At 36.4% G+C, this 12,730-nt stretch overlaps 1 protein-coding gene across 1 annotated transcript; it reads right to left on the bottom strand.

Moving 5' to 3' along the window:
- Nucleotides 1-982: 982 nt before the first annotated feature.
- Nucleotides 983-12,515, bottom strand: LOC134235439 (uncharacterized). Its single transcript, XM_062717572.1, has 6 exons — nt 12,408-12,515; nt 10,556-10,616; nt 4,132-9,825; nt 3,554-3,645; nt 2,788-2,993; nt 983-2,482 (listed from the first exon to the last, which is right to left on the bottom strand). Coding segments are annotated over exons 1-6 (6,057 nt in total). The 5' UTR covers nt 12,411-12,515; the 3' UTR covers nt 983-2,481.
- Nucleotides 12,516-12,730: the final 215 nt, after the last annotated feature.

Raw genomic sequence — 12,730 nt, 5'->3', positions numbered from 1 at the left:
TTAAAAAAATCAAAGCACAATTTTTTTTTTGTTGAAAAAAGTATTGGTCTTGCTTGATTTCAGATATTTTATCCACTAGCATTGACTTTATAAATATAATTTTCTCCCAACGTCTTTCAAGGATACCAATTAGTCTTTAGCAAAAAAAATTTTAAAACAGTAATGAAAATATTCAATTTCCAGTTTTGACAACTGGGAATTTGCAGAATGTAAAGACTGAAATCATAGCAAAAACTGTTTCTGTAAAAGTTATTACTTGATCTTTATCAATATTTTGTAAGAAAATTAACAAGAGATGTTTGTGAAACACTTATGCCCAACCCAGCAGTATTGGAATTTTTCCAAATCTAAGGAGCATAACCCTGTCAAACATTCGAGATCATAGACAAAACAAAAAAAGACCTAGACATTCTTATGATAAATCTGTGTACCAAATTTCATTTCAGTATGTGCAACCTCTGCAAAGAAAATGATCCGAAACTGCAAATAATTGTAAGGCCATATAAAATTGAAATCTTGGTTCTCAGGCCCGCGCGCATCTGTTTTGAGGTAGCCGCATTGCCGATTTTATTGTATTTTTGATAAAATAAAAAGTTGGTATTGCGGAGACCAATCCGGGAAAAAATTTTCCGACCTCATTTGATTCGTAGTTTAGTATTCAAATATCACTTCCGGTAGCCATTTACAATGAGATTTTGGCTACTTCGTTTGAAAATACATTCGAGGACATTACCTACGATGTTTACACGCTGTTAAGCAATGGATAAAGCAGAAATTTGACCAGAAATGGAAAGTATATCTGTGATTAAAAAAAAATATCTTTATGTTAAAGAAAATTCGGAAATTAAAATAAAAAAAAATACCTCCCTCATCTACTTTATTGCCAATAAAATGAAAAATAAAATGCCGCTCTCCCGCATCTGTTTTGGAGAAAATTGGCCTGAGAACCAAGGAATTAAATTTAGATAGCCTAATGTTTTTTTCAAGTCAAGGGGCATAACCCTGTCAAAAATTGCTCGATTGTACCCAAAACAGGATTTGCCCTAAATATTCTTATGATAAATCTGAATAGCAGATTTCATTTCAGTAAGTTCAATCTCTGCGAAGAAAATGAATGGAAACTTTGGGTGGACTGACAGACAGACAAACCACCGACAGCAGCAAAGCAATATGCACTCCCTTCTTCTAAGGAGGGCATAGAAACGTTCAGATGAATGTAAACAAAATCAAATGTAAACACAATAACATGTACATGTATAACTGGAACACATTTTGTAAGGAATATCAAATTCAACAGTTTGGAAACTCCATCCTATGGATGTAATTCAAACATTTCAACCAATGGAAATATATTTTATATATGTTTAACAGAGTGATGAGTAAAATGACAGATTATCTATGACATACCTGGAATAATCAGTGTACAACTTAATACGTAATCTAATTCTGAAAGTCAATAATGGCACTCAGTTTTACAACCAATTATTAAGACAGAGAAAAATTGCATGCAACACGCAGTTTAAATTTGATACATTGATTTGAACTTGGTGGGTACTAACAGACAGAATAAAACAATTTTGCTTATGCCAAAATATATACAACATAAAATAGAAGTTAAAATTCTTTTTTTAAAATACAACCCCATTCTTGGCAGTGTTTTAATGGTATTGCCAGTTTAATATAGTAATTACTAGGTAATTAAACTAAATGTAGATATAAACTACCTAAAGTTAAACATTTTTTTCCATCGAACACATAGTTTATTAAATTACGACTATTAAATTTGCCATTTTATGTCTTTCGAAGTAACAACCTAACACGATATAAACAGAAAACAATGTGAATAAATCACAAAAAATTAATTTGAAAACAAAACCATTTAGAGAACACATAAAAACATGATGAAGATCAAAAAATGACTAGTATTTTCCAATGGGAGCTAATTCACTACTTAACAATTCAATAACAAGGCATACGTGAGAAATAACAGGAGTGTTTAGATTGTTTTTATGTATATGAACACAGTAGGATAGTAGATCCTATTTGGACACTTTGTCATCACTTCAGTCTTAAGTGATGTAGGTGCACAAAAATTCACAAATTCTCAAATACGTTCTTTGGCAAGTGATGGAGTTTCGCACAAATTCTCTGGGTTTTTTGCCATTGATGGAATTGGTCATGATTTCACAAATTCAATATTACTCAAAATTACTTTGCAGGTGATGTAGCTGCACATGAATTCACAAATTTTCTTTAATTTACACTTCTTAGGCAAGTGATGGAGTTGCATGTGAATTCACATTTTATCTGTTTCTTTTACAGTTGATGTAGTTGCATATGAATTCACTGATTCTCTATTCCTCTTCTTTTGCAGGTCACAGGATTGGCACATAAATTCACAAGTTTTCTCTGTTTCTTTAGCAAGCGATGGAGTTGCACAAATTCTGACCATTTCTTTTCCAGCTGTGATGGATGTAATATTCTACAAGATTAAAAAATCTCTCTTATCTGTAGCAGAACTTGTTTTCAAATAATATGAAACTATTGAAAAATATCTGTAATCAGTTCAGTAAAACTTTTTTTTTGTCTATGTAATTGTTGTCCCTTAAATTTGCTCTCACTGAATGTGGCAAAACTTAAAAACAAATCAAAATAAAAGAAGATGGCAACATTAACTCTTGAACATATACTCTGTTAAATATTAATTGGAAAATTTAATTTTGAAATGGGGGCAAAAATAACCCAGTGTATTTTCTGTAAAGCATTATTCTTTTCAAAATTACAAACCAGCAGAGCTTTCTTTTCTTAGCACAAGGAGTCTTCTCAAATGAACTGTCTCGCGAGGGAACCCGTCTCCTAGAACTACTTTTACTACTCTTCTGGGAGCTAGTTTTAGAGGCACTCTTTATTCCAGAACAACTTTTCCCACTTTTGACAGCACTGCCTACTGATGAGAGACTTTTAGAGAAACTGCTTTCATCATCTTGCTGAACCTGAAATAAATGCATAATTTCACGAGATATTCTGAATATTTACAATGATATTTATGTTAAATCAGACGTTGTTTAAAAGTATCAAATTTCCATCTTACATGAATGGTTAGCTTATAGCATTTGCAATCATTTCACTCATCATGTTCCTCTGATTTTAATTCTTATTACCGTAAATGATCTTTATGGATATTTTTGAATAAAGTACATATCATCAGAATAGACCAATGAGAACATGAGAAAAATGATTGTTTATTTGGATTTTTGTTTTTGTTAAATTTCTTTGAAGATACAATAACATAATCATTCTTTGTTTTAAAAAAAATCTCTTATCCAGTCATTTGTATAAATTTGCTGACTTTTATGGAAAAGAACTGCAGTTTGAAACACTCTTACATGTACAGATGCATCAAATATAAAAGTGTTATTTTGCAAACTTATAATTAGCCACAAACAAAATGCAGGTGTTCGTTTTTTTTGTGATGTCTGCTGACTTGCAACAGACTACATCACAATTTGCCACACACAAATGAATCAAGTTTTAAATCAATGACAAGACTGACCTGTTTTGTAAGTTCATCCTGGTGATACAACATACGATTCAACAAAACGGCAAATGTTTTCCTTCTCTGGAGTCCGTCATCACCATAGAGACCTGTAACGAGATAAAACAGCAGGTGTACTGTTAGCACGGCAAAAGTACTACATGTAGTTTAATTCAGAGGGTTAGGAGTTGCAACTAAGAAAGGGGTACCCATGCACTTTGGTGCAAAGGCAAAGTCCATGTTTTGCTTAAGGTATGAGATATTAACCCAAAATATTTGTCAAGTCGAAAAATGAAATAGATGACAATAGGCAATGAAAATTTTTTGAGAAATTCATTTAATTGCATTCAGTGGTGTAAGATAGGATGGTGAGATGGCTAACAAGTGTAAGACTGTTATTATGGAAGAGTTATGGATGGATATTCCATCACTTATATTCCATCCAAAGTTCAACTGAAAAGGAAAAATTGGTTCATGTATTATCTGTTATTATAAACTAATATTCAAGTTTAAAAGGAAAAAAACCCCATAAATATGACTCATCAAAGATGCATATTTGAACCTTTGTAGACACAATGACAAATATCAACACTCACCTGGAAAAGCTTCCTCTGCTCCCTGTATAAATCGCACCCTGCTGGTGGCAATACCCGGCTCTCTCTGGAACTCGGTGACATCCACATATCTATTTACTGCACCAACAAATTTTGACAACCTCTCTTGCAATTCAGATTCTTTATCTTTTTTTGGAGACAGTTTCACCTGAGTTTCCATCAATGTTTCGTCATCGTGATCCGAGAAGGCCTCATCATCGAACAACAACGGAGAATATAATACTGGCACATCGTCTTTCACAACACTCTCATCTTCTATAGGCTCTAATGCTACTTTTTCATTGGTTAACTCTGTTCCATTCACTTCTGATGTTTGATTGGTTATTTCTGATCTATCATTCGATTGGATGTCTCTGTCACTTATGTCTTTGTCTGCATTTAACAATGCACTTTCAGTCACATGCTTCACTGAATGGATTGTTTCACTGGTGTCCAAATTTTGCCTTTCCGTAGATACTTCATCCGATGAATCACCACCACTTTTCACATTGTTTGTGGATACATCACTCTTAGCACTATTTTCCGTGTCTTTAGCACTAATAACGTTCTCACTCTCTTGCTGGTCACATGACACTGTAACATCATGTTTAGTTTGTTCGTCCTTTGACTCAGTCACAACTTCAGCCACTGTTGCCAACATGTGAAGGATCCTATACTCGTCCTGAGATGATTCTAAAGCTGCAACCTTGTCATAAACTCTTTTAATTCTTGAGGTCCTCAATTCCTCTGAAAGGGATGAAGTACTGGTGTTTGGACTAGCAGAGCAGCTAGCACTGTCCATGTTTTTTATTGGAGAACACAGAATTTCAATGTTGTTTTCGTTTATCACTTCAGATGACTTTTCTTCTTGTTCTTTCGAATTTATAAGTTCTGATGGCTCTGAGACACAGACACTTTCTCCAGCACTTGGGGTGACAATCCCACTAGTAGTATTGTCACAAGAAGTTGCTGAGGAAACTGAACTCTGACTTTTTTCACACTCCTCGACTTTCTCGCTGACCTCAGCTTGATTAGTTTCGGTGTCAGCAATTGGACTGACAGAGGCGGCCTCTTCTGGGTTCCTTGGCACCATTTCCGTAATTCCGTCTAGATCTGAATGTCTAATAACTTGAAGGAGTCTTCCATCCAATTCACCATTTTTGATTTTTTCCCTGAACTCGGGTGCACGCAGAATCTGCACCTTTTTCACATTTTTCAGCTTCTTTTTGGCCCCTATATCATCATGCTTGATTGTTGTACACAGACCATCTTCTTTCTTTGAGTCCTTCTTGCTCTGTAACACTTTTTTGTCAGTTTCCACTAAAAATTCTTCAAACCGCTTAGGAACTTTCTTTGTCCTACTTTCTGTCCTTCTTGGCATTACTGACGTCTCTTCATTGCTCGACTTTGATGGATTTCTCTGATTGGGTGGTTCAGATTTTCTTGGTGAGGCTACTTTTTGAGGTGTCTTGACTGTTACTTTGTCACTATCCTCAAACTGATTCTTGGAGTCCCCACAAATACTAGCACTAAGAACTCCATCGAAAAGATTAAGTCCTCCTTTCTCAATCTCCTGCATTACAAAATCTTCAGAAGGAAGTTCGTCTCCCATTCCTATGGCTTGAATCACAGAATCCACTGACCTAGGATACTCTATTCCATCTGAGTCCTCGTTCAAGTCCTCTGGCATAAGCATTGCTTCTCGTGCAGCTATTTCAAGAATGGATTCCTCCGTCATATCCGCTTGTGCATCTTGTTCTATTCCTGTGTTCAAACTGCCAAGTGCCATAGGCTGACTATCCAGACTTCTATCCAATGAAGTGCTATCCAGATTGACATCTTTCAACACTTTCTGAGTCTTCCAAGGTGAAATTGAAACTCTGTTTCTTCTAGGTTTTGGGCTATTAGTGTATTCTCTATATCCAGGTTTGGTTGTAAATAATACAGACCCAGTTGATGTTTTTAAATGAGATGTCAAATTTCTCATCTGTATTGTCAAGGGTTTCTTGGCAAGATTTTTACATGAACACATTGTGATCAGCGTTTCTCCTTCAGTCGACATGGAGGGTCCCACTGAATTTTTTTTCACAGTCTTGAGGGGCTCTGCACTGTTATTTCGCTGTGAGAGCCTCCTATTGGAGATGGTGATTGTACTGGGGTTGAGCGTAAAGACGGTACCATTTACATCACAATCGTCTGTGCCTTCCAGCTCTTTCTCCCACAAGTCTTCAAAGTCTCCACACTTGAAATGCTTCTGTAGAGGCATCTGCGTCTTCTGCTGCCCCAAACAACACATGCAGCGAACGATCACAGTGTCAAGCCATAGGGTGTTGTGAACTCCGATGTTGTTTTGAATGAAATGCCTTTCAACACAAGAAGGGGCTGGTCGAGGTCTGTACTCCAAGTTAGCTAACCGGTTCTGAAGCACCTGCAAGGTCGAGATTTTGAAAGCCACCAACTCTTTCAGGGAGATGTAGCATTTGTCATTGATCTTGAAGGTGTTGAACTGAGTTCCACCCACTAACAACCGTCCAACCTTAATACTGATATTTTTCTTGCCTGTTTTAGTACTACTTTGTGGTGATGATTTTTTCTTACTGAATGCACTTTCTATCACCTCTTTTTGTCTTAGTGCAAATTTTTTGTCACTATAGGTCCTTTGTAGAAGCGCCAATCTTTGCTCTTTGGAAGAAATTCCCACAGGACAATCAATGGCTTCATATCGATCTAGAATGTCACTGCATTTTATAGCTCCCCCACACTTGGAACATCTTGTGTGCTTTTCCAAGACCTTTTTATAGTAAATACCAGTTGCAGCTTCTGCTAGCTTGCTCAACTCCGAACTGAGTTTGGAGCTTTTGTTCAATAAAAATCTGCACATTTCTCTCAAGGTTTCCAGTGAAATCATCTCAAAAATATCAAACTTGGTGCATCCTCGCTGCTTAAGGTACGCCAGCTCTTCCAATGTCATGAGCTCCACCTCACATTTGCTTTGTGGAATGTAACTTTCCACTTCTCTCTGAAGTTTTGGAAGCAGACGCATTATGATTTCCCCAACACTAACATAATACTTTTCATCCCTTACGATACCTACGAATTCGTCAGTTCCAATGGCAAGAATTTGTATCTGTGGCAAGTAGTACATCTGGTTCATATGCAACCAGATCTGCTCCACGTGTATTTCATTTCCCATGTCAAACTTCTCACAGGTGCACACTTCTGGATAGTTAGAAAAGTCCGGCCAGTACATACTGATTGCTTTCTTCACGGCCAACATTTGGGTTTTTGGCATCAACTTCAGGGGATGGTTTGAACGAGACTGTTGACTTTTTTGTATGGTAATTTGTGGTTCGGCATTCTGCAGGTACCCCACATCACTGCCTGAAAAGTAACTTGGAGTGTTGCTTTGTGGCCTTTGTAAACAGGACTGGGGATTATGCCTTTGCAGTCCTGGACTCTGGTAACCTGAACTGGTTGTTGCAGATGACAGATAATTTGAACTGGGGTGTGTAACATCATTAGTCAAAGATTTGTTTGATTGGATGCTGAAGTTATTCACCATTGGCATGGAAGCTACAGATGGGGCCAGGGAGGGGAGCACACTAGTCCCCTGGGGCTGTGGAAGATTTGTAGGGTAGTGTTGTCTCAAAGATGATGTCTGTAGATGAGCAGCATTCATATTGTACAGGGATCCCTGGTTGGACACACTCTGAACTGGTAAACCTAAATGATGAGTATACCCATTTCTGCTGTAATTTTGAACATTTGGGGACAAACATTTAGTTTGCTCTAGGAATGCCGGGAGTGGATTTTTGGCCGATATTTGATCAATGCATGAAAGCATGCCTGAAATATCAGAGTTCTGATGTTGGATGGTATTCATATTCAAGTCTGTAAGAATTGGCTGGGAACAAGATCTTCCATCTTGAACGATTGTCAACTGACTACCACTTGCTGTGGGCTGCAGATCAAGATTTGACCGACTCTGATTATTGTAAGGGTAAGATGTTGAGGTAGTCATGTTAGTATCCAACTGAGGTATGTATTTTGGGGTGGACATCCTACTCTGTTGGTACTGAGATGATGGAGTTGAAAACACTTGAACAGGTTGATATGTGGAGAGAGCCAAGTTACACTGAAGTGACTGGAATCCAGGTAGAGATGTATTCTGTAATACAGGCTGGTACACAGACTGGGGAATAACATTTTTCTGATAGATCGACTGTGCATTTACTTGAGGAAGGCATTGGGAGTGAGTTGTCAAAGTCTGCAATGTTTTCACAGGGTGTTCAGTAGCATTATTTCTTTGTTCTTGAACTATCAACTGGTTCATATTTTGAGACATAGGAATTGAATTGAGAATACCTAAAGGCATGGAAAGCACAGTCTCCATTGCTTGTAAAGAAACATTAGTCTGATTTTGAGTGTTTATATTTTGATTGACTGCTGGTGGCACCAAGTTCGGGTTAATAGTTTGTGTTTGTAAATGTAGTTCTTTTCCAACATTGGTCTGATTTGTAAATTTGAGAGGAGTTGTTTCCAAGGCAGGAAATTTCTGAGACACTGGGATGTTACTTTCCAATGGAATTGTCACTGGGTTACCAAAAGAGACAGAGTTTGCATGTAGGCCACTGACACTATTTTCAGTCTGTAATCTACAGTTTGTGTTTTGATCTGCTACATTGTTGTCTATGGTGGAATTGAAGACTGAATTGTCTGAATTGATGGGTTTTAAGGAGGACAGAAGAGTACTTGCTGGAGGTAACGGACCAGTAGCCTGCACCTCAGGTGGGGCTGGTTGTAGCTGTCTATTACTTTGAATCCCTGTTGTGATTTGGGACAACTGTCCACTGCTTTGCATCTCTGAAGCAACTGGAAATAACTGACCATTATCCTGTATTCCTGTCGGGACTGGATTTAACTGACCGCTGCTCTGTAACCCTTCTAAAGCTGAGGATGACTGTCCACTTGTTAGTACTCTTGCTGGGACTTGGGACAACTGACCATTACTTTGTACCCCTGCTGGTGGACAAGGAGGTAGTAGCTGACTACTGCTACACAGCTCTGCTGGGGGTGGTTGTAATCCACCAGTACTATGTATACCTGCTGTGTGTTGGGATAAATGACCATTGCTCAGTATCCCTGTGGGGGTTGATTGCAACTGACCATTACTCTGTATTCCTGCTGGGACTGGGTTTATCTGACCATTGCTTTGTAATCCTGCAGGGGGTGGTTGTAATTGACCACTGCTATGTATCTCTGCCGTGACTTGGAATATCTGACCATTGCCCTGAGTCCCTACTGAAACTGCCAAAGACACTGGGTTAGAAATGCAACTAGAACTTTTCACTGTCAAATCACTCTTTGTGTTCACACTTTCCTTAGAACTGCTCAGATTTAACTCCGTTTCTGGATCAACTTCTTCCAGAAGCTTGTTTAGGGAGTTGAGTGTTTCTGGATCAAATCGGCCAATGATATTCTCTGAATTTATTGTGACTATATTACTATTCCCAGATTTGGCAGGTGATAGCGTTATCACTTGTTCTGTTGTACTAAGCTGTGTGGATGAAGCCGACACTGGGGTCTTCACAGTTGAGTCATCTCCACACTTCGCTGCCTCTGTGACGGGTTTTTCTGGCAGATAGTACACATAGTTGCCGTCCAGATCCTTGGCGACTATGGGCTGGACAGAAGGACCTGCAAACATGGATTCAAAACTTAATAAAATTACAAAAAGTAAACAAAAACTAATCAACTTATCTAAATTCATGTACAAGTGGCTAAATATGATCACTTTTAACCCTTGTGGTGCCAGATGCTATGATTACAGTCCCCCTTGTTGATAAAATGAGATCTGGCATGTTTTTAGTCGTCATTATGTTTACTTCACACGGAAAGAAACCCTATTATGTATTGTTTGCAGCTATTGGAGTTCCGACTAATAATTGTGAAATCTCTTTTAATATTCACATCTGAATTTAAATGGAGAAAAAGGTACAGAATCAAACGTTGTGTCAATGTTATTCAGATTGTTATCAGCAATATATAGTACTTACAAATTCATGATAATTATGATAATCTGCAGGCAGTGTAATTTGATATAAATTAACAAATCAGCCTAGCACAGGCAGCCACAGGAGCTCTTTATCAACCTCACTCACTAATCCTGCTATCTAAAGCATCAATGGCAGGGCAAAAGTTAAGTTCTGTTTATATTATAATACTTTGTAAAATAAAATAGTCATAAAATCAAAGTAACAAATAATGAGGACACAAATTGCTCATGGCAGGGCAAGTTGTTTATACCATTAGAAATATTCATAAAATCAAAATAATAGGACCATCATAAACAACTGCACATATAATTTTTACATTCAGTTTTAGCTATTATATAAAAGTTTTTTTTTAATGATAATAAATGTGTCACCTAGTTGATCACTTGAGCCTGGTGCAGGTGCTTGTTCTGACATCTTGTTACTTCCCAGAGACTGCAAAACAGGAAGACACAGTGTATAAGTACTTAATGCTTCACAGCAGGTTACTATCAATAAGTATACAATGGAACAATTAGTACCTCTATTTACTATCTTTCCTCCTAAATTTACTATGTTTTTTTAACACACACATTGTATTTACTATGATAAACTTTGCTTCTAAAATTACAATAGTTTTTAACACACAGTATATCAACCAAATGTCATTGATATTTTCACTTATCTTCTTTATATCTGACTTGTTCATGTTGTTTAGATGATATGGTAATTTATTAAATATAATGTAAAATGATATTTTACTTCATATTTAAGTAACTTACTATAATTATTGTACTACTGAATGTTAGTTTTGTGAAATCTGAAAATTCCTATCACAATGCATCTTCACTAGCCAATGGTGACGATCCGCTGCTCTCCTCTTCTTAAGAGGAGAGAAGCAGATTGTCACCCTTGGCTAGCAAAGATGTCCACACTGAATGCAGAAGTCTGAATTTAATTTGTTTTCACTAGACGTGCTATCTTCTTTTTACTTGTTTCTTTTCTTTTTTTCCATTTCAAGCATTAATTCAAAGCTAAGTCATTTTTTTTTTTAAGTTCTTAAATCCATCCTTTGCATGTATAAATTAAAGCTTATGAATATAATTCAGCATAGACTAGCTGTGTATTAATAAAACATTTAATTCTCGAACTTTGAGATTAATAAAAAAAATTCAAGGCATCTAACGAATTGAGAGTAAAATATATGCTTACTATAATAGATGTTTAAGTGGTTGAAACTTCCAAATAACCTTGACATATCTATGGTATTTAACTGTACAAGATCTCTCACCCTTTTTAATATCGTCATTCAGTTTAGTCAAATGCTCACAAGAACAAATCAATTTCCCCTAGAAACTGATCATTAATAATTAAACACACATAAACAACTTTTTTAAATGGGTCTATAATCAATAGCTAATCTTTTTAAGGTATATTTCAATGAATTCATATGCAGATAATTCTTTTCATTTTCCTGCAGAATGCACTAGAATGGACTAATTTACTCTGCAGTTGAAATATTACATACAGTCTCACTGTCTGATATGATGCATAATATTAGGTCTGATCACCTATGTAAGATAACTGCTTTTCCTCTTTAATGATAAAAGTTTTTAATGGCACTTGGAACATAATTTTAACACTTCAACACAATTTCACATATACCTGCCCCCTTCCCCTCCCCAATGCTCAGAAAATTTGTTGCGACTGGTGAGTGAGCTAGAGTGCTATCCACTTCAAAACCCATTTTAATCTCATGAACAGAGAATAGGCAGAGCAAAACATGATATAAACTAAACAAAATCAAGTATGCATAGTAAAATACGGTTGGATTTCTTTGGTTACATCTAAATTTATATTACTTGCTCTACTTTGGTCTATGCATTTACATCCTAAGGCTTGCAAGACTTGCATTTTTCTTACATCATAATCATCACATGGCTTAATTACTCTAATTCATGTTATTGAAGACTTTATCCTGGAACTTCATCGAAATTGACTTTTTAAATATGAATAAATGCATGATGAAAGTCTACAATTTCGTGCATATCCTATTCTATTCAGTCGGTGCATACTATGTTTTCAGAGTGCTTGCTTACGACGACAGAGTCGATTCGGAATAAAATCGTAATGGCGTCTAATATTTACCACTCCACATTGAAAAATAAAAACATTAACGATAGCGCATCTGAAGGGCGTTAACATCACTTGACTTTCATTTTTCTTAAATAAATATTCAATAATTACCATGTATTCATCACAGAACTGCACTAATTTGTTCACATTTCGTCAAATGGATACTTTTTTGTAATAACAAAGTCTTGCAATTTTGCCGCGATCCAGTCAAGAGCCTCGTTTTCGTATTAAAAGTTTCAACTGCGAACCCGATTTAAAAAATCTAGAGAGACAGGGGAAACTGTTGATTCGTTGATTCAGTAAAAGTTCGTACTTGTATATCATTTGAAATTGGACATAAAAATCTACATATTTGGCGTATTGTCAGTGTGATCTGTTAGTATAACCCCCTTCCCCTGAAACAACAAAACATCTTCCTTTAAAAAAAAAAAAAA

The sequence above is a fragment of the Saccostrea cucullata genome, unplaced genomic scaffold (genome assembly GCF_032062105.1).
Source record: "Saccostrea cucullata isolate Sc308-1 unplaced genomic scaffold, CSIRO_AGI_Scuc_v1 ctg446, whole genome shotgun sequence".
NCBI lineage: Eukaryota > Metazoa > Mollusca > Bivalvia > Ostreida > Ostreidae > Saccostrea > Saccostrea cuccullata.
The sequence above is the reverse complement of the archived record's forward strand: the minus strand, read 5'-3'. Positions and strand labels throughout refer to the sequence as shown.

What these genes read in the sequence shown, in the direction of transcription:
- LOC134235439 (XM_062717572.1), bottom strand. An exon ending in AGGCTCAAGTGATCAACTAG is followed by an intron (nt 9,826 to 10,555) that starts GTGACACATTTA and finishes CCATGTTTGCAG; the next exon opens with GTCCTTCTGTCCAGCCCATA. An exon ending in AGCAGAGGAAGCTTTTCCAG is followed by an intron (nt 3,646 to 4,131) that starts GTGAGTGTTGAT and finishes ATCTCGTTACAG; the next exon opens with GTCTCTATGGTGATGACGGA.